We start from the raw sequence: 21,491 nt of genomic DNA on the forward strand, positions 1-21,491 counted from the left end.
TCTGGAAAGAAATTCAACACCAAATAATGTTGTTTAACTCCTGCCTAGAGCAATGGATTATGCTCCAGTGCCTTTCATTTGAGATTTAACAAATTGATTGCGTCGATTAAAAGCAACGTGATGTTGTGCGATTGTGCTTTTTTTCTTTTCCATTTTTGCAACTATTCCTCATTCTTACTGGAGGAGATCGTTGGGTGTCAGACTGCCCAGAAGAATGATCTGCAGAAATAAGCTTACTTACGTGTTTAGAGTTTGTAGGTACGATGTTGTTAACGTATTGTTCCTTTGGAGCAAATCTATACATTGACTTACTGCTCATGTTTGTGCTGGGTTGTATGTTTGTAGGCTCTTATTCCATTCCGTCTACTGCAACAGAAAGCGTGAAAACCTTGTACCCCCTTAGCATCCGGATTTATGCTTTCATTAACATAAAGGGAGCCCACAAAAGACAGCAGTTTGCATCGGTATTTGAACCTTTCTCTGCCTCTGAATGGTTTCTGTGGGCAAACTGTTCATCCCTGAAAACGCCCGTTTACCTCGCGTCTATGTTTTTGGCCAGCTGGCTCTTCTCTTGCTGGAAACGTGAGATGCAGGCTTTGTAGTCAAATACATTCCTTTTCCTCCCCGTGCTGTTGCATGCTGTGCATTCGGAGCAGGCGCTGCTTCTGCCCTTCCGTAAAAACACAGGAGCCAATTTTGTGTTGTCTGTACAGTCCTCTATTATAAATTTTCTCTCTTTGGGTGTTGTATACGCTAGGTATGTTTGTCTCACTGAGACTGTTGGGTCTCGGTCAATGAGTAGGCTTCCACACCAATTTTTCTCTTCATTAGCAGCTGCGGGAGTCTGTCCAAACTGGCTAAGCAGCTCCGGTGCAATTCACTCTTCCTTTGACACAGAATTGAATCAAGCACAAGATGAGTCTTACAATATCTGGGATATCTTGTTTGTTATCACAACAGAAAAATGTGTTCTGCTTTATGTTTTTCTAGTTACATTTTTGAAGAGTGTAATGATCTTCAGCTTTTTTTTAGATGATGAGTTATCTTGATGGCAAGCAGAAAAAAATGAGTTGGAGCTGGGGTTTCTTTGTGTTTGTGTGCACGTTTCTTTCACTTGTGAGTTAGCAATGGTTGTTATGATGGAAATAACTGTGTGTCTGATTTGCTTCCTCAAAATCTGTCTATTTGTATTAGAATATCAAGTATATTTTGCAATATTTGCATTCCTGGAAGCTCCATGTTTCCTGGTGATCCAGGACTGTGAAAATACGAAAGATTTAGTGCAGGCAGTTCGAGAGCACTGAGACTAGTGATTACTCTTGCAGTTAGAGAAAGAACAAAGTGAAATTATTATTTCTGTAATTATTTTTTATGAAAGTAAGAAAGTAGTTATCAAGTGCTATATTAGTTTATTCTACAGGGGTTTCCCTAATCCTTTTAAATTCTTCTTCATTCTAATATTGCTCGTAATTTTATCTGAAGGATTTGAAGTGCATTGTGAAATGAGTCGTGTGCTGTATCTTGTTTTCTCTGACAAGTGCTTGTATTGGGTATCTAGCTAGTAAGTCAGCAGCAAAATCTATGGATATGGGAGAAGCCCAGTCTTCACCTAAGTAATCATCTATATTACTGAATTTTAACTACTGGCATAGAGATTGGCTTTAAAAAAGCAAAGAACATAAAATACTTTCTTTAATTGTAAAAGCTTGATGTGACGGGCAGGCTTCTTTTCCATCCTAGAGGCATATTTCACTGAATTTTTCCTTTAGATTAATTTACCCGTCTGCACATTTAAATGACAAAGTGCGCAGTCTTTTCTGAAGACAGCAGTTTCACGGAGGCCTGATTATTTTATATGCATGACTGCTGCTCCTGGGTTTGTGCCATCTATTACAGTAGGTGATTGCCTCAGCATCTTTGAGTGTTTCTTTCGTATAGTATTTTTAAATGGCTTTGTCAAAGTGCCATCTGTCTCGACAGGTGAAAATGCATAGTTTATTGAAACAGATGGCAAATCAGATTAATATCGCCCAGATCCATCGTCTCCTTGCTTGGATGTTCGTAAGGCAATGTCCACTGGATTGGTTGTGTTTGCTTGGAAAGCAGAACAACAAAATCAAGAGGGCTTGGTTTTGATTTTGGGGGTTTTTTGAGCCTCTTTTTGTAGTGTTTTGAATGTGTAAATTCAGCAAAATTACCTCTTTCAATGCTGTTATTTTCCATTCTGTCAAACAGTTGAAATTAATGTTATTTATAATTGTGAGAACAGCTTCTGTTTGTGTAAAACAGGTTATTAATAGTCAGAGATCTGCAAACTTCCCTTGGGTCTCTGGGCCCCATTGGACTTTGTGTTCCTGATCTTCCATAAATCTGACTTATTTTCTGTAGTTATGAACTGTAAAATGATGGAACGACTGCTGGCTTCTGGATATTGCTGTAAGTGAATGTTATGGTCTGTATTTGCAGGAACTTTGAAAGACTTTAAGAGATGCTGTATGAGAGCATGTTATTGCCTTTAGAAAAGCCTCTAGCATCTGCCTAAACTGAACTTTTGCAGGAACTACTAAACTTAACAGAACTCTAAGGGATTCTGGTGTGCAGATTTTTACCATAAAATGTTCCTGCTCACACTGCCTTTACCAAAATTTCAGTGAATGTCATTGCCATTTTCTGCTGGAGTTTGTTCACCTGCTGGAGGCTTGCAAGTAGAAATGTTTTTGGAAATCCTCTCAGGGCCATTAGAAGATGATGCTCCTTGGGGTGGGAAGAACATACGGGGAGTTGTGCTTAGTAAACCTGCCTGCTGCCCAGCTATTTAAGACAGGAAGAGTTAGTTCAGTAAGAGTTAGTTCAGTCTGCCCTTAACTATGTATCAGTCATTCTGAAGAAAATTCATGTGCATCTCATCCTTTTAAATCATCTTAGAATGCCCTGAGCTGGGAGGGACCCACAAGGACCATCGAGCCCAGCTCCTGTCCCTGCCCAGGACACCCCAAATTCACACCGTGTCTCTGAGGGCCTTGTCCGAGTGCTGCTTGTATCTCGCCAGGCTGGTGCCGTGATGCCTCCCTGGGGAGCCTGTTCCAGGGCTCCACCACCCTCTGGGAGAAGAGCCTTTCCCTAATGCCCAGCCTAACCCTCCCCTGGCACATCTCCCTGCCGTTCCCTCGGGGCCTGGTGTTGGTCACCAGAGAGGCAATCAGCGCCTGCCCCTCCTCCTCCTCCCCTTGGGAGGAAGCTGCCTCCTCTTCTCCAGGCTGAACAAACCCAGGGACTTCAGCCGTTCCTCGTACGGTTTCCCCTCTAAACCCTTCCCCAATCCCGTGGCCCTCCTGGACACTCTCTAGCAGCTTTATACCTTGATGTCCTGTGGCTCCCAACACCGCACCCAGCCCTGAGGTGAGGCCGCCCCAGCGCGGAGCAGAGCGAGATGATCCCCTCCCTCGCCCGGCTGCGATGCAGGGCTTGGTGCCCCCCAGGGCTCGGCTGGCCCTCGCGGCTGCCAGGGCACGCTGGTGGGATGCCCTCCCTGTGAGCTGGGAAGCGTTGATCGTGTGACCTGTGATGCCTGTTAAATGCCTTGCGTCGGCATTTGCATCTAATGGCTCTGTGTGTTGGTATTAAGAACTGTTTATTACTGGGCTTATACATTTTTATTAACTTCTGCCTGTCATTGCTTTACAGGTAGCTACATTTCCAGTGTTTGTTTTTATATGTGTGTATAAATAAATACAGATGTAAAAAATAATGCAGTATAATGTAATTGAATCTGAAGCATTTAAATGCTTTTCATGTTTATGCCTCTGATTAAGTAATAAAACTGCCTAACTACAGCTTTCTGTAACATAAGACACATTTAGTGTCTGTGCTGTGAATGGTCAAGCTTAATTTTTTGTACTCTGAAAACCTTGGAGAACACCCTAGTTCATTTAAGGTCTCCAAATGTGTTCACCTTCCCTGCTGTCTTCAGTTGATTAACAGGAAAATACTATAGTTTCATCAGTTAAGTGGACAAAGAGCTGGTAATGCCTGTGATTATTTTTTCCAGGGTAGGGTTTTGTTTTAATAAGACTGTTGCAGCAATGTATTTTTATAAGTCTGACTTATTTCCAGCTAGGCTTCTGATACCTTTTTGTTGTTAGTAAATTAAAAAAAAAAACAAACAACAAACCAACCCCAACTTTTTAAAAACAGTGCCTTCTTATGCTCCATTCTTGCTTTTCAGACTGGTGTTTTTCCAGTTTATTCTTATTTTGCACTGCCCACGTAATACACTTCTCTGTTAGAGACTACCTATGTATTAGAGGCACATTCACGGTTGCATTTTGTGTCTTAGAGAATCAGCAATTACAGAAGTCTTTAATGCATCGCTTTTTTCTTCTGCTTGCCTTGGGGACATTATCAGATGCTGTGGGACTAGGGACTGCTTGCATTACTCTGTGTACATAACTATGGTGTTTTACTTCTCTGGGCCAGTGGTAATAAATATCACACAGTAAATGCAGACGGTTCTATCTGATTAAACCGATGGACTCACAACTGATGCGAGTCTTTGGAGCGTGGCTTTGTTTTGGGAGCAGAAAGAAGTGTTCCAGTTCAGTGTTTTCAGTGTTTGCTGCCCCAGTTGAGTCCCTCTCAACTTCAAATCGGGCAAAATATTTTTAGTGCTCTGTGTGCTGTCTCCATATTTCAAGCCATGGACTAGACTGAAATAGCAGCCTTCATGTTTTCACTCCTCTTCACAGACAAATAAGGACATTCTGTTAGCATCTCCCCCCGCCCCGAGCAGGTTACACACGCGCGCTGCACAACGTGCTCTTTCGCTGTGCCTCCAGCTGGAGGTGTGGGGGGATTTCCAGAATTTCTGGGGGTAAAGTTCTAAATTGGGCAACTCTGGCTGAGTCAGAGGCGGAACTGTGCTGTGCCGGAGGCTTTTGATGCCTTCCCTTCCTGAGGTGGCAAAACACACGGAGGATGGAAGTTGAAGACCGTCATGCCCCTTCAGTGTCTCTTAATCCTTTCAGTTTGGCAGCAGTAAATTTCTGCTTTAATACCAGAAGCAATATCCAGTACCACATAAAACTTCTTCCTGTCAGATTGGTTTCCTCCTTAAACTGCAAACGGACATTTTTGCAGCTATTCCACAAGAGTCTGTGTAAATCTGGGGGGTAAACGGAGCAATTGTAGGGGTGCATCGTTGTTTCCGCAATAGGGGGAGCGGGGATGCAGTCACCTCTTGTATGGCAGTGTCACATTTGGGATACTGATTGCTGCAACAAGATATGTTTTTCTGGGATTTCATAATTGGCTGTAAAACAGTGATTAAAAACCTGTCTGTAACAAGTTGAGTACAGACAGAGAAATTGCTTGAGTCTTCTGAGGATGTTGTCGTTTTTAGAGTGAAATGTGCTCTCGGTGGCGCTGTATTTTAGGCTGTCCTTTTCCCAGGGATGCTGCATAGAAACTCAATTAATATGTGGCAGCGAGGGGGAAGGGGCACGTGTTATCAAGGTCTTTCTCTTACAGATGGCATGTATTCTGTTCCCCCATAAGCATCACTTTCGTTCTCATCCCACTGGTATTACTACAGAAAGAGCTTGCCTCGTTAACCACCGCAAACCAGTGCTTGGTAAACTAGATGTGAAGCAGCGTTTTGAGATGATGTTGCCTGGAACTAAGCCTCAGCTTTTATTTTTAGTTGCTTTTTCTGAGGGGGTAGGCAGGAATGAGCAGGATTAAAGGGGAGTGGGGGGGAAGGTACTTCCTTCTCTAATACTCCTTTCCAAACTGCCCTGGGCTCCTGGTACACATCAGGCTCAGTTAACATTAATTATCCATGAATCATGGAGTCCATTCCCCTTTTTCCATCTTCTTGGTATTTTGTGTGTTCTGAGCATCTCCTCTGCATGCAGTTAGAAAATGCTGCTGTAGAGGACACTACACGCATCTTCTGAAGCAGAGACTCTCGTATGTACCAAATCTATGCGGTAGCAAAAAGTGACAACATCCTGAAATAAGACATATTAAGGGCAAATTTGTTAATGGTTATATTATGGAGCTCTTTGATTTAACAATCTAAAATAATACTTAGTGGTTGTTCCTTTTTTAACGTCACTTTTTTCTTTTGGCTTTCAGCTCAGATCGACTGATAGAAGAAACAATAAGGTAAGAATGAACTTTCTAATCTTCATTATTTTCTGTACAATCAGTGTTTACGTTGAATTGTGTCCAAGGACATCAGTCATTTTTTTATACAATAACTGCATTGTTTACAATTCACAGGCAGTATTACAACGAAATGATGGTGTGGGTTGGGTTTTTTCCCCTATTCAAGATTGACATATGGTGTTGCTTAAATATTTTATTCATCCTAGTTTAGAAAATTTGGGTTTCTGTTCAAAGGTGATTAGCTCCTACAAAAACAAAGGGCACGATGGAGCAGAGTCAGTCACAGGTTGAGCTGTTGAGGGCTATTCCAGTAGTGAAGCTGTTTCTTCTCCTAGTGACACTCTTCTACAGCATGACTTTCTGTGATCCTTCAATGTATTCAGCACCCTAATACACAGCTGATAGAGGTAAAGGCTTTTGCCACAAGGGCTTGAGAGGTTCTTGCTATTATATAGTTAGTTATCTTTTGGTTTTCTACATGGTTCGAATACTTGAGTGATACCTTCCCTAACTGATCTAGAAATTATTAGAACCCTAGCATCATAAATTACTTTTATCATCTGTGCCCTTCCCAATCTTCCACTGAACTCTGGGATTTTGCAAACCAATAATTCAGAGTGCCTGACTTAATGGTTTTAAATTTTAGATTATTGCTTTTAAAAAAAAAAAGATATGCTTTTAGATAATGCATGTACTGGCATAAGTGATCAAGGAGAGTAATTAGAGGTGCAGCAAGGCTCTAGGTCCATTAAGGGCTGGCTAGCTCAGGTACATACAGTGGGCTTGGTGTAATTAACATGGTGGAAGAATGTGTTAAACCCACATTAATGTGCAGTGAGGAACCAGAAGTGGTCAGTATAATAATGTCTGAAAAGGTGGATATAATCTCACCACAGCTTTGTAAAGATATTTGCCAAATTTAGCAGAGTTATTGTGAATATTTGTTTGACTTTGGGTTCTCATCCCTTCCTGATCAGAACCCCTCTCCTGCTTGTCGCACTACTTTTCCGTCTCGTAAAAATGCTCAACATTTGTTGAATCTCTTACTTGCTGCCACTCCAGTAACAAGAACATTAAACAGCATATGGTGATTTATTAAGCTTAATATCCTGCAAAACGGCTGGTATTTTATCATTGGAGCTCTTTGGCTGGCCTCTTGGTTATGTGTCACCAGAGAAGCTGAGCGTATGTGTGATTTACCTGCGCAAGGGAACGCAGTCGTGGCAAACCGGGGCTCACCGGGGCAGCAGAACATTCACCCAGGTTCTTCTATCGGTTTCGAGCCCGCTCAGAAGCTCCTCGGTGTCATCAGTAGGTGCCCTGGCTGGTTTAAAACTGCTTTGTGTTTCATTTGCCTGAGCTGCAGTCCTGTGGTTGGCTACAAATCGGCTCTCTCCACAGTGACAGCTTCTCACGCAATAATCCCTTCCGCAGGGCTTGGTTCAGAGGTCCTTGGCCTGTGTACTGAAAGCATTCCTTCTCGTAATAAATAAACTTTGATTTTTAAGAGGCTGGATTTCAGCACTCCTTGTTGCACCATTTATTATCTGTAGTAAATGAGCTACTTCTTTTTGTTGTTGCCAAAAATGTTCAACCTTTCTTTTTGTAGAAAAAGAGTTTGTTTTGGTAACGATGTTGAGCAGGAAATGTAATTTCATTTATAGCATCTTAATTCAGTTCTGACACTGTTGAAACCAGGGTGAATTTTTTGTTTTACTCTCTTTCTTATTCCCAGTAATTGCAACTGTTCGGGTTTGATATTAATTGGCGGTGAACCCTGCTGCATTTTAAGTGCATTTACCAGATAGAAATTGACCCAACTTCTGATATCAATTGCTTTATCTGCTGCAAACCAAGTAAAAGAGGGAACTGTGCAGGGGAAGCTGTTTGACTGCAGATTCCTTGAGTGAAGTGAGATGTAATTAGCTTATTCTGGCTACTAATCCGGCTCTGTCTTCAAGGCTTACATCTGCTGTAGTTCATTACTCATTATTTGGGTGTAATTCAGGCAGTTAAGACATCACTTTTTATTTTTTTTAGGGGTTGTTATTAAGCAGTGATTCTGAACACCGGAAAGGCTTTTTTCTGTGCGTGCAGAGGCTGTGGTTGACAAGCCGCATAGCGGTGGCCCCATTGCCAGGGACTCCTCGTGTAGGCAGCGCTAATGGCGAAGCCCTTGCTCTGACTTCTGTAGCGGGGAGAACCGGAGGAGTGCAGAGCCTGACTCTTCCTCTGTACGGCTCCTCCGCGGGAGCAGGCGTACGGGCAAGAGAGTATCTGGGCACCTAAGCTGAAACGATGGGGTAACAAAGCCAAGGGTAGGGCTGTCATTCCAGATGTTTGTTGGTACTGAACTCCTTAATCAATTTTTAAATGAATTACGTGCCATGGGTTCTTACTGCAGCACATTTCTTTCCAGAAATGAGTGGGATGTGTCACTTTGTACTGCAGCTCTTTTGGAACAGCGTTCACTTCTCTTGGATTTAAACATAAGCATAGATTTTGCTTAATATGTTTGGTGTTCTCGGGTTTTCATTTTCAAACATTATCACTTCTCCAAAATAGCAAACGATTTATTTCTTGTTTTCCAACAACTTACATTTGTAGGTTGTCTCAGTTTGAATTTTTGTGTAGTTTTGCATGTACAGTGTGATGAGTCCTCAGGATTTTACTGTAAGACTGTTTCTGAGGCCTGATTTAGGCTGGTCTGTCAGTGTTTGTACATTAACGCATTGGACGACTCCGCTTCCACTGTGAAGCCAGACCAAAACCATAGATTTAATTAAAAAAAAAAAAAAAATTGTCTCCTTAGGTATTTGGGGTATTTCTTTAGGTAATAATTAGGGTTTAATAAAAGGGAAAAATCCACTTGCATTGAACCTTGACTTCACAGAATGGAAAGGTGTGAATTAGATTTTGAGTCGTAGCTCTTTTTCAAAAGAGCCTTGCCAAAATGTCTGGGCAAAATCGCTTGCATTTCTGGGGAATCGTTCCTTTTGTTTTCATCTTAGGCTTCATCAAAAGACACAATAATCTTGAAAGTAATTTGAAAGATTGTCTGCGTGTGTATCCGTATATAGACACAGGCATGTGTATATTTATAGATAGGAATATACGTATGTATATGCAAAGAATAAGTGATATAATCTGAACTCTTACCAAATGAAAACTAGAGCTTGCATTTCTGTGCAGGGTCACAGAGGCTATTCCCTTATCATAGATGTTATCATGAATTTTAATGAGCAAGTATGATTCATGGAGTACAAAATGAAGCAGTTGTTCTACTAATACGTGAATTATTTGCTTTTTGAAAGCATGTCTTGTCCTTTAGAGCTTTGTTTTAGTTCTTCGTCAATGTAGATTTGAGCTGTCTCAATGGGTGAAGCAAGGAGTTGACTTTTTGGTGTGTTTCGCTTGATAAAGCGCTGTATGTGGCTGCAAGGGGGGGTGAAAACACCCAACAGCTTAAACATTTGTCTAGGTAAAAACACTTTGCTTCCAAGTCAAGCAGCATTAAAAGGGTATCTCTGCATGTTAGACTAGTTTGACTGTGATCAGGACTAGAAATGTTTATTGCTCTGTACTTTTTAATCCCAGTGAAAACTGTAAACTCTGTACAAATACCAGTTGGTTTACTTTTGAAGAGAAATTTGATTGCTTGCGTTCCTTCAGTGCTGCTGAACAATCAAGGGCAAACTTGAAATGTAAGTGAAATGTTGAGGAAATGCTGCTGCAAGCACAGGAATTTGAGGTTCTCCTGCTGATCTGTGGAAGGGACGGGCGGGCTCTTTGTGGCTCTGACCTCAGGCTTACCTAAAAGAGATTTCTCCAGTAGCGCAGCAATCTTTAATGTTGTACTTCAGCAGTGCTTTAATATTAAATACAGAGAGCAGAATACCATCTGGTTTTAGAAACTTGGTTTACACCCAACTGTGGTAGTTCAAGCCAGTGCAGCACCGAGAGCAGTTCCTGCTAGTTTCCAAATGAAACATTAAATCGGGGTCATCTTGATTCCAGTAAGAAGCATTTAATCTTTTATCATAAACGTGGCCTAGAAGTTTCAAAATGTAAGAAAAATGTATTCTTGGTCTTGGGAGATTAGTGTGTTGAGTAACTAAATAGGGCCAATATTGTGAATGGGAAGAATATGATTAATTTTCTTAAAAACGCGTTTGTCAGTGGAGAAATGGCAACAGTATGTCAGTGAGCATATGTTAGGGATGGGACTGAACCCAAAACTGCCTCATGAAGGATATGAGGAAGCTGCAATACTTAAGATGGTACAAGGCCAGACCCCAGGAGCTGTGTGTTTTCTGCTAGTGCTTCAATTTAATAGTCTCATTTACAGATGTAAAGGCTCAGGTAAACCAGCTCTTGTTTTGAGTGACCAAATTATATCTGAGGGAGCTGTGCTTTTTACTTGAATTTTGACTTGTTAAAATGTAGCCAGAATCCAGTTAAACTCTTGTTCACGGATATCACAACTACATTTGGGTACTAGGCCGTATGATATTAAAAATAGTAATTGCTACAGTGATTTTTTTTTTTTTTTCCTAGCCCATTGACCTAAAGTTTTCAAAATACTGGGTAAAAGAAATGAAGAAGGCTCCAATCTTGGAATATGTAAACTTAAACAGTTACATCCTGCCTTTTTATATGAAACAGACAGTTTCACTCCTCAGATGTTAAAGCAGGAACCTTGTGTTCCATAATAATCTGGAGTAATTATTTCCAAAGGCATTTTGGAAGGGTCTCAGGGACGCTTTACATCCTGGCAGCCAGCTTGTATTTCCACTTCTGTAAATTAATGGATGCCTTAATGAGTCATTGGATGCATCTTATGAAAACATGTGGCTTAATTCAGGAGTGCTTTGAGAAGTGCTGTATTAAAACTTCATCTGGACAAGTATCAAGACAGTGTGGGGGTGTAAGTAGCTGTGGGTTACTGAGCAAGCTCTCCTGTGTACAGCTAGGAAATCTTGTTTTTTCCAGCTTGGATCCTAGTAATTAAAAATTTCCTGAGTGCTCTTCTCGGTAGCAAATGCAATGTTGTGAGCTTGTGGCTTTTCGCTTGAGAAAACTGAAACACCTGTGTGCTGAGCTGTAAGTGTGTGTTATGTCAAATGTTGTATCTTCTCGCATACGATACAATTTGATTTGTATTTCCTGTTCTGATTTTCTAGTCTCTTCTTCAGCCCTTGGCGGTAACTGCTTTTTCTATATTGATACAGAGCACTCTGTTCTCTGGTCAGAATTTCTGTTAACACCTTCTCTTAGATGCTTTTCTTTGCATACCCGTGCACGTGGGGTAGGCAACGATGCGATTCTTCTGTCTTCTTCTCCAGTCTTTCACTTTCTTTTCTTGTAATTCTAGTCCTGAAAAGACTCTCCCGTGTAATCCAGTCGCTCGGTTGCGTTTCTGCCTTGGATGAGCTAGTATATCCGCAGGAAGGAGCAGGCACAACGTGCTGAGTGGCGGTGCTACGCAGTCTAAGAGGAGAAGCTTTGTAGGCTTCCTTGTGTTCTTGTTGCAGCAATAAAGAGCATTGGTTAATGGGTTCTGGCAACCCCTTTATAAACACCAAGGAGGCGACTGCAAGCCCTGTTGCTTCCAGTTAACCATGAGTTTCATTTTCAGTTTGTGCTGGTTTGGCACGTCAAAAGTATAAAAGAGAAAAGTGCTAAATAGCCGGCTGCAAATAAAAAAATACTTGAAGGTTTTTCTTAGTTCTGCCCTGAAACTTCCCTTTTTTTTTTTTTTTTTTAAACCTAATACTTCAAAACTCAGTATGAAAATGTTAAAACTGTTCTTCTACAGCTGCTGATTGAAAATGTCGGCGTTTTGCCTGCACGTTATCAAACTGTTTATATTCTCTTTATGGCTGATAAATTCCCAATTTCCTAATATATGTCCAAGTTTACAGAATCCTAATATAACCTTAAAATAATATATTGATCTGACCTGTCAATGCATGTTGTTCTATTTAAAAGAATTCGCTGCGTTGAGCTTTTGGAAGAGTTGTTGCTGTGACCTGAAAGCTACGCGAGCCGTAGGCTGGCCCTCCTGTCGCCTGGCTCTCACGTCCGTCCGTGTGACCAACCTGCCTCGCTTTTCTGCTAAAAACAAAATCATACCCCGTGTGACACTCGGGCCTTGGCTCTTAGTTTTTACGGGCAAAACCCAAGTTAGAGAAGGCAGCCTCCACCTGAAGAGGTGGCAGATCTTTTTCCTTTTCTTTTTATTTTTTACTTTTTTTTCCCCTTGACGTTTGCCTGGCGTGTTCTAGGAAGGCTGAAGGTACCATATCAAAGGCTACTTGAGATGGAGTAGGCAGGTAAAATGGAAGGGAGCCCAAAGGAACTACTACTCCAGAAATACTTTAGGGATCATTGATCCTGTTTTCCTCTCTGAGGTGGTTGTGAACTGTGGTAGTGACCTTTCGCTGGAAGCCGTGAAGGACAGTCGTTAGGCTTGGCTCTTGTTGCGATACCGGCTGTAGTGTCGTGGTGGGGAAGCCAGCGGTACCTCGGGTGATCCAGAGCTGCTCATTCCAAATGTCCTTTTGTTTAGAGAGAAACTTAAAATGTATCAAATGGTCTCTGTTATATCAATGTCAGGAAGGCCAGTTCTGTGTTTAATAAGTGTACAAGTGTCATTTGTGTGTGTGACTTTTCCTACCAGATTTACAGATTTACCTGGAAAGATATGCTAAGGGCGATAAAAGTCCTTTTATTTTATTTTTTTTTTTTTTGAATCACCTTCCAGAGTACTGAAATGCCAGGTCAGCCGAAGTACTTGAGTACTAATATCTGGACAAATGATATTTTAACTGTTACAGAAAGATAAGCCCAAAGCTCTGAAACCCAGATGAATTCAGCACAGAACACTGCATGAGAACCGGTTGTACTGAGCAAGTGCATTCGGAGTTCAGCAGTAAATATTTACGCTTTCTGAAAAATGCAGTGCCCAGTTTATATTTTATAACTGGAGAATAATATTAGGCTTGCACTGCGTGTATCGGTGCTTTGTACCTGCCCCTCCTCAGAAATAATGCTCACGTTAGCTGTGATTTTTGTATCGCGTTTGTATATAGGTCACTAGCGACAGGACAAGAGGAGCCGGCCCCAGGCTGCATCAGGGCAGGTTTAGGTTGGATATTAGGGAAAACTTCTTCCCTGCCAGAGCGGTCAGGCCCTGGCACAGGCTGCCCAGAGAGGGGGGGGAGTCACCGTCCCTGGGGGGTTCAAACACCGTGCAGACGTGGCACTTCATGGCATGGTTTAGGAGGCCTGGGGGTGTTGGGTTGGGGGTTGGCCTTGATGATCTTAGAGGTCTTTTCCAACCTTAATGATTCTGTGATTCTATACAGACACTGAGTATGAGCAAGCATAAAATGCTCTTGAAAATTTGGATGTTTTTATTGGGTAGAAGCAGCATTTTGCATTGTCCTGTCTGTTTGTTCTCCTCTTAAATGATGGCTTTAGTTCCCATTTTTCACATTTACATCTGTTGTATTGTGTTGTTCCACTTAACTTTCATTCTTCCAGAACACTTTCCGTCCATATTTCAGGCTCACAAACTTTTCCAAGAATTTGTTTTAATCGTAGTTGTTCACATAGACATAGTCAACAGCAATATAGGTGTCACTTTCCGAGTTGTTACCCAGCCATGTCGTATTTATGTCCTACTTTGTTTATTTTTGAAATGCATGCCAGCCAAGGAGAGCAGTATTTATCATACTGTTCTTTCTTAAGCACCCTATCTCCAGAGGCTAAACTTTTATATACTGTTTCTCTAGATGTAAATCAGTCTATGCAGGTTGTCTTGACAAAGCTATTGCATGAAATACTACCTGGGGCTATAAGTAGTAGCCTACCCTTTCATCTTCCATCCTATAACTCTTTGTTTCACAAGCTGAAGAGAATCTTAAGGTAGAGAAAAAATTTTGTCAGCCGAATAGTTCTTTAAAATCTTCCTTTAAATGTCTTACTTTTAGGAGCACAGTTGCTTTTTTCCAACTTTCAGAATATATTAGATTTGAAAGGGGAAATTCTGTTCCATATTCACCTGTATTGTGTCCTTCTGTCTGGATAAAGTCCATACAGCTGGACCACGTATTAGTAAAGAAACAGAGTATGAAAACTTAAATATACGTGGATGATGATTAGGACCAAAGCTCAAAAATGTATTTCATCTGTGCTGTGATGGAAGCGTCATTTGATAGCATCTCATTACACACCAGCTACCTCATCTCCAGCTTGTGGAGGTCAGTTGGGGCTTGCCGGGAAGAGCTGTTAATGCAAGAGAACCCAAGCTTTGCCCACTTGTCTGGAGTGGGAGGACAGTGTCAGTCCTGCGTCACAGCAGATCTCAATGCTTTGTTGTGCTTAAATGTCTTCAAAGACCTGGTGGCTGCATGTCCCAGCTTGATAATCCAGAAGCCTTCCGTGCAGAGCTCCGTGAGCTGTGTCGGGTCTCGAACAGCACTTCCATCTCCTCTCAACCAGCACATTCGCTTTGCAAATTGATTTTTTAATTGTGAGTCAGCTCTTATTTGCTTAATGCTTCTGTCGCCATCGTATCCTGATGGCAGACAAGAAATTTCATATGCTTTCTAGAGTGAAAGTAAGTGTGGGGCTTCTGTGAGTAAACAAACTTCTAAATGTAAAACTTATGCCAGAAGAGTTGCCTTTAGGTTTGTTTGTAATGTCGGACCTTTTTTTGTTGGGGCTGGGGAGGATATGCCAAAACCCTGCCTGTTTCAAGAAATTGCGATGTTTTCAATTATTAATGGCTTATATAAAAAGATAAATCATTTAAGCGTAAAGGATAGAGATTAATGGGAAAAATATGGTTTCATTCATATCGCTTCACCTCATTCATTGTTCTCTAAAGAAGCGTTGCCCGCTTGCTTTCCTCTTGTTTTAGCTGTAGATTATTCTTAGCACCAACAACTTGATCCACTCTCTTTTTTTTCCCCCTTTCCCCAGCATCGCCATGGCAACTAAAGAAAATATGACTTCGCAGAGAGGGATGTTGAAGTCAATACAAAGCAAGATGAATACCTTGGCTAGTATCCTTTCCTAAGAACTTGTGTTGCCAGCGCATGAGAAGAGGTATAGTACAATTCTTCACCCTGTCATTTGGGGATCGAAATGCTTTGCGATGTCCATGGCTGTATAACCTGCAGCGGTGGTGTTATTGGTGACAGACAGACCACTTTGTAGCCAGGCTCACTGATAACCTGACTGAAGTATCTTAATGGTGAATGTGGTTAATAAGTTGTTTTTACTCAAATTTGAACACTGCATATAAATCAGCATTGCTTAATTTTCAGGTAGCGAACTGCAACAGCATTTTATGGCCTCCCCTGCTATCTGTTCTTGTAAAAGCATGACTTTATTTTACTTCTTGCTTTTTGCTTTCAAGATTGTCCAGAGCTTGGCACGCACTGCTGCTTGCTATGGCTTACAGCTAGGAGTATTCATGAGCTGAATATCCTCTTGTCTGTCACAGGCTTGGAGCCGTTAAGATTTTCCGTTTGTTGGTTTCTCCTCATATTCTGTGCTCATGGCTAAGGAATGCGCCGGACTGTCAAAGCATGCATGTTTGTCGTTTTCCCACTTGCTCCTTCCTTTCTGCCATAAGGGCCCAAAGAACAACATCAGCATCATTTGATTAGGCAGATTACATTCTGAAGAGACGTATCTTAGTAACCCATAAATTTCATTACACTTCTTAGCAACTGGCAAGAACAAAAGAAGAAATTCAATAAGCTTTGGCCTTGAAAGATTCTTGGTTCCAAAGACATGAAGCTCTGAAACTTATTATCTTTTTGGCAATTGTATTTTTTACATTAAAAGATAGATTTACATCTTTATGATTTTACAGTAGGAGTTCTTCCTCACGTGCTGTACTCGAGCAGCGCGTAGTCGTGCAACGTGCATGGTTTTCTCGGTCAAATGCCTTTGGTTGTTCCCCTCACCAGGAGTAGAGTTCCATTAAATGAATTCCAGAGATGCTCTATTTAACTGCCCTCCCCCCACTTTTTTTATTCTCATTTAAACACAATTATTAAGAGTAACTAAGTCTCACATGCTGGAGATGAAAAGTATATCAGACCCTGGTAATTGAGGCGATCAGGTGATGGATTCTGTGTAAATGTGAACTCTGAGCTGTTCTGTTCTCTTTTCTCTGACTGCCTCTTGTTGGTGAGGTGCAGCTGTCATCCTGCTAACTATCCATCAGGGTTTTTTACTGCATCTGCTCTCTCCAGCTTTGGGAGTAGTGCTGCATTTTTTCCAGTGTTGGGATTTCCACGCACAGAATTTGGGGTTTGTTAGTGAAGATACTGTTTGCTTGATACGACCTTGACTCAGACTCCTTCAAGATCGGTTTCCAGCGGTGAACAGCCTGATACAAAGGATCAACCTCCGGAAACGACGAGATTCTCTCATCTTGGGCGGCATTATTGGCATCTGTACCATCTTACTGCTGCTATATGCTTTTCATTGATGGATGTTCCCCCATAGACTCTGCTAAACTCATCACCACCATCCCTCCCCCCCGGTCACGGAGAAGTGAGTGGGGGAAGCGACAGACTTCAAACAGCCTGCTCGTTATGGCTGGGAGTATCAGCATGATGTCTAGAGCTTATGACGGTAGACTGCGACACTGGTTTGGGGTTGAAGCTGCAGTGTTTCTCCTTCCTTGCCATGCATCTTCCTTTGGTTAAATTTTGTGGGATTTGTTTGTCTCTAATTCGCTTTCTCAGCTGCGAGGTAAGTCAATATGGGCTGCTTACCAGAACTGGGAGAAGACTCTCTGTGCTGAGCAGTGCTGGAGAGGTCTGCTCTTGGCTGGTAAGTGGAAAAGGATTGTTACGCTTGCCTTGGGTGGAAACTCTGCAGAAGCCTGTTTCCCCTGCGGGCCAGGCACAGTACTGAACGCTTCTGCCCCGTGAGAAGAATATTGCAGCTTTAAGCCGTCAGGTTGCTTTACTACTAAATACATGTCCTGTAATTCTTTTAAACTCATGGTTGAGATACTAGTTATTTCTGCATAATTTGTGCTGTGAAAACTGTGCTTCACACAAATTCCTCAAAGTAAAAAAAAAAAAAAAAAAGGGTGTTCAGTTCACTTTTTGCACAGAATACGAATAAACTACCCTCTGAGGAAGATTCGTAGGGTTTCTCGTGGCTTTAAAGGGACTAACAAGTCCCCCTTTGTAAAAAGGGAGCGCAGTGTCCTAGCAGCTGTTCACTAGAGTGTTCAGTCATCTGAAAAGTGACCAAACCTGAGATCACCTAAAAGTAGTCTTTTGGGTGTAAATACTTTTGATTTTTGGCTGGTATCATAAAGGTCTTTATAAAGACATGATAAGCAGTTTGCAAAGTCTATATTGTAATTTAGATAAAAGTTATACAATAGCATTAATATTTTTACACCGCAGGTAAGATATAATACAAACTGTCGATTGGAAATGAAAATTATGATGGTTATACCGAGGCAAACGTATCTGCGTGCAAAATTATTTGAAAGAACTCCTTATAGTAAAGAGCTGAATGTATGAACAGCGAAACAAGTGTTATTTACCGCACTCGGCGGGCGGGGAGGGAATTTTTTTGTCCAAACCTGCAACATAACCCTGTTGCGTTTGCATCTCTAAAGCTGATGTCAGGAATGGCTTTGATATTGCAGGTTCACAAATTACAGATTTTTCTGCTCTTTCAACAGCTGTTTTCCACCTGTCATATCATAACCCAATAAATTCAAACGGAGGCGCTGAAATATCTTTTGAAAAACTTAATTAACTCTTTTCACAATCAATTTACAGCGCTCCTAACAGATTTCGTGTACGCCATTACCCACAAATGTCAGATAGTCTCCAGGTTCTCTTCTCTAGAGCAAAGTCTAGCGGGACGGACGCGAATTTTTACTGCATTTTATAGTGCCTGTGAAGTACCTGTTGGAGGGAGTAGAGATTTGTGCCTGTGTAGTGTGCAAAGCCACGCTGTTGCACCTAAAGCGTCCGTGGGGATTCGAAGGCTTATTTGCAGACTAACAACTTTGTGCTAAAAAGTCAACAAAGGGTTCTTTCTAATCAGTCATCTTGTCGTTGGGGTTAGAAAGCGTTTGGAATTAATACGTGTAAAACTGTTGGGGCTTGTATTCTAAATAAAGGGTGATTATTTGGTTGATTCGGGAACGTTCCTGGTTTGAAATGTTCATTAAAGGGGTTTATGAAAAACCTTGATGGATAAAGGAGGTTTATTAAAGAATCTGTGTGTTGGGGGATCAACCTTCTTCTCCCTGATGCTTGTTCTTTGATTCCACCACCACCCTGAGGGACCCTGATCAGCAGTCGTGCTTCTGTTTAGGATTTGTAGGATTTGGTTGCTCTATAGTTGGCAATATGAGATCTGCAGTACCGTAAATAAATTCACTTATTTAATCTTATAACCAGTCTTTTTACTGGACTTAATTGATTTTTTGGTGCATATATTTAATCTTATTGTGTGAAAAAGCTGCTATGGAAAATATGTAGATTATAATAAATATGTAAACATAATTGATATTTCATGTTATGAAAATGTTATGGAGGAACTGATATATTTTAGTATAAAATTATGGAAATACGCTGAATTATCTCTGATAAAGCTTTACTGGAAACGGTTTCAGTGTTGGCAGCCCCTCTATGTTTTAATTTGTGTTGGTTCTGAGACGGAGTTTTGTGTTGAAAAATACAGGTAATTACCCTCGTAGTCTCCCCTTCGCCGTCATCCTGTGGGCTGGTGGCGGCGTGGCGGGGCGCGCGTGCAGGCGGCCGAGGGGAAGGACTTGCTGATTCTGCTGAACGTCTCCAATGACACGGACCTATAGTTAGGGCAGCGGACTGTAAATGGAAACCGTGCATTGTAGTATTTAATCTCAAACCCCCAAAATATAGGTTTGTGTGTCTCCTGTTGCTAAATGCGTCCTCTGGGTTTTTCATTCTGTGTGGTTCCTCTTGCTCTGCGGAGAAAAAGCGGTTAAAGAACTCTCGTTTCCGCAATTCCTGGCAAAGTCGCAGTTTTGTAACTCGGCCAAATACTTTTGTGCTAAGAAAATGATTGCCAAGGCATACAAATGAAGTGAGAAAATCCATAATATTTCTTCAGGGCCCATTTCTCCCCCCCCCCCCACGCGCTTTTTAAATATCTGATTTATTCTTGCCGTTGCACAGGCACCTATTTGGCACCTGCCCCACAACCCCATAGCTCGGCGTCAGAACGTAAGGGATCGTACTGGTGACGTCTGACGCCACGCTTCACCCGGACGCGGAGAGTTTTATCCTGGCTTTATAGACCATTGTTTTACGCGTTCATCTGATCTTCAGGCGCTGGGCGCTAGAGCGGAGGAACGGCGTTCGGGCAGCGCCCCGCGTTGAGTCGGGGCGAGCGTTTGCGTGGCCGTCGCTCGCCCCCAGCCCTCCACGGGAGCGAGCCTAGCGAGGGTGAGGGCAGGGCTTTCGGTCCGGCGCGTCTCCGGGACCGAGCAGCGCGCTGCTTCTCGCAGTAGGAGAGTTCGCCCTCGCAGGGAAAGCATGCTTTTTGTTAACCAATATGGATTTCGGGACCTTTTGCATATCGAAGCGTAGTATAAATTCCTGCTGGATTAATTACACTGAATAATCACCTAGAATCTTTTCATTTGTAGTTTTAGAAGTCCTTTCTTTTGGACAGTCTTAAGATTACTGTGAGAAGAAAGTGTCGGTTCCTTGCTGGATGCTGAAAATGAAAGAGCAAAAGTAGATTTTTTAGGTGACGAGAAGGTTTCAGGTAGTTGTCGGCAGCTTGTGGTCCCGGGCTGCGCCCCCCGAGGAGCTGTGTTCCTGAAGCTCCCCCAAAGCTGCTGCACAGGGAGCAAAGCCCGGCCCACCACTCCTGGTTGTGTAACTCATTTAGTCGGGACCGTTCTAACTCGGAACCTAGCAGCTTGTTTCCCAAGATGACTTGATGCATAACCTTTTCCTATCTCTGCTTTTTTTTTATTCCTCCAAAGCTTTCGTTTGCAACAGGAAGGAGAGGTAACAGCTGTATTGCTTCTGAAAGAGGAAATAATTCCGAAACTCCTTATAGCAGTGTCTGGTTGTGAAACCCTTCAGAGCAGGGCTTCTATTGAGCAATATGCAGGACAGGAGACTGCAGCGAAAGACCTACTGAGGCAAAACTGAGCCATACTCTAGGTGACACCTGCAAGGCCTCTTGGTGCCCTGTATCTCTCCTGTCAATGGGATATTTGAAACCAGTGTCATGCTTCCAGTTCCGAATACACAAGCGGTTGTTGGTCTGTCTACTACTGAGTGAGGAAAGCGGTTCAGATAAGTGCTCAAGACAAAAACCAAATCCCTTTCTCACAAAATATCCCAGTCCAGACCCTTGTAAATGATTTTCTGATTGCACTTTCTGGTTTTTTTTGCTTTTCCTGTAGCTTCTTGAATATGATTTTATTGTAACTGTAATTATTTTTGTTCTCACCTATTGTGCATTCTCTGTGTGTATTAAAAGAAGCTTTGATATGTAATTTAATAATAAATTAGAATTCTAAGCAAGGTGCTTGGTTCTTTCCCCACGACAATCTTTGCCTGCCTAAACTTCAGGGAGGATGCAGAGAAGACTCATCTCTCCGCTTTGGGATTGTCACCAAACATATGAATTAGTTCGTTCTCCATTTTGGTACCGAAGTTTGGATGCGATGGAGCATTTCCTGACCCGAAGCGCGGGGTGTGGGGGATGCGCTCCTCCTGCCTGCGCATGCGTCCGCGCTGGAGGGGTCTGAATATAGGCGTGACTTCTTTGTTGCTGTTCTTTGACAGGTAGAACAAGGCTGGTGTTCTTTACAGGTAAGCTTTAAAAAGTTTTCTATGTGTCTGTAGTATAAAACATGTAATTCCCAGATGCACACCAAAAGTGATGTTGATCTGAAGAGCCTTCGCAGCGTAAGGTGCCTCCCCCCTTTTTTAATACCCTTCTCAGTAATTGGTACCTTCCCCCCCTTCTGCAGTCGCAACGGAAACACCGAAAATAAGCCGATCCTTTGAACGTCGTACAAGCAGTCGTGAGAGCTCTCCCTGTGAAGTCCTGTCGTAGCCTGCTGTTCTCGAGCCGTGCTGCGCTCTGCACCACCTCCATCCTCAGGTGTGCGCGCCGGGCGTTGCCTGAAGGACCCGTCTGTATCCGCGGGTTTTGCAGATGGAGCTAAATCTTTCAAAGCCACTCAAATTTATTTTCTCAAGCGAGAAAATCTGCCTGGTGGTGGGATACCTGTCTGTTTGCTTAAG

At 42.2% G+C, this 21,491-nt stretch overlaps 1 protein-coding gene across 4 annotated transcripts in view; it reads left to right on the forward strand.

Annotated features, from left to right (window-relative positions):
* GOSR1 (golgi SNAP receptor complex member 1) overlaps positions 1-20,762 on the forward strand; it is a 35,827-nt gene extending 15,065 nt beyond the window's left edge. For 2 of the 4 annotated variants that reach the window (XM_064467625.1, XM_064467627.1), the window contains exons 7-9: positions 6,136-6,165; positions 15,160-15,242; positions 16,560-20,762. In XM_064467625.1, coding sequence (XP_064323695.1) covers positions 6,136-6,165; positions 15,160-15,242; positions 16,560-16,684 — 238 coding nt within the window. In that variant the 3' untranslated portion in view covers positions 16,685-20,762. Of the gene's footprint in view, positions 1-6,135; positions 6,166-15,159; positions 15,272-16,559 lie in introns of those variants that run through there. The other 2 variants (XM_064467628.1, XM_064467629.1) reach the window with 2 other exon arrangements.
* The last annotated feature ends 729 nt before the right edge of the window (positions 20,763-21,491 follow it).

The sequence above is a fragment of the Phalacrocorax carbo genome, chromosome 17, assembly GCF_963921805.1.
Source record: "Phalacrocorax carbo chromosome 17, bPhaCar2.1, whole genome shotgun sequence".
In the NCBI taxonomy this organism is placed as follows: domain Eukaryota; kingdom Metazoa; phylum Chordata; class Aves; order Suliformes; family Phalacrocoracidae; genus Phalacrocorax; species Phalacrocorax carbo.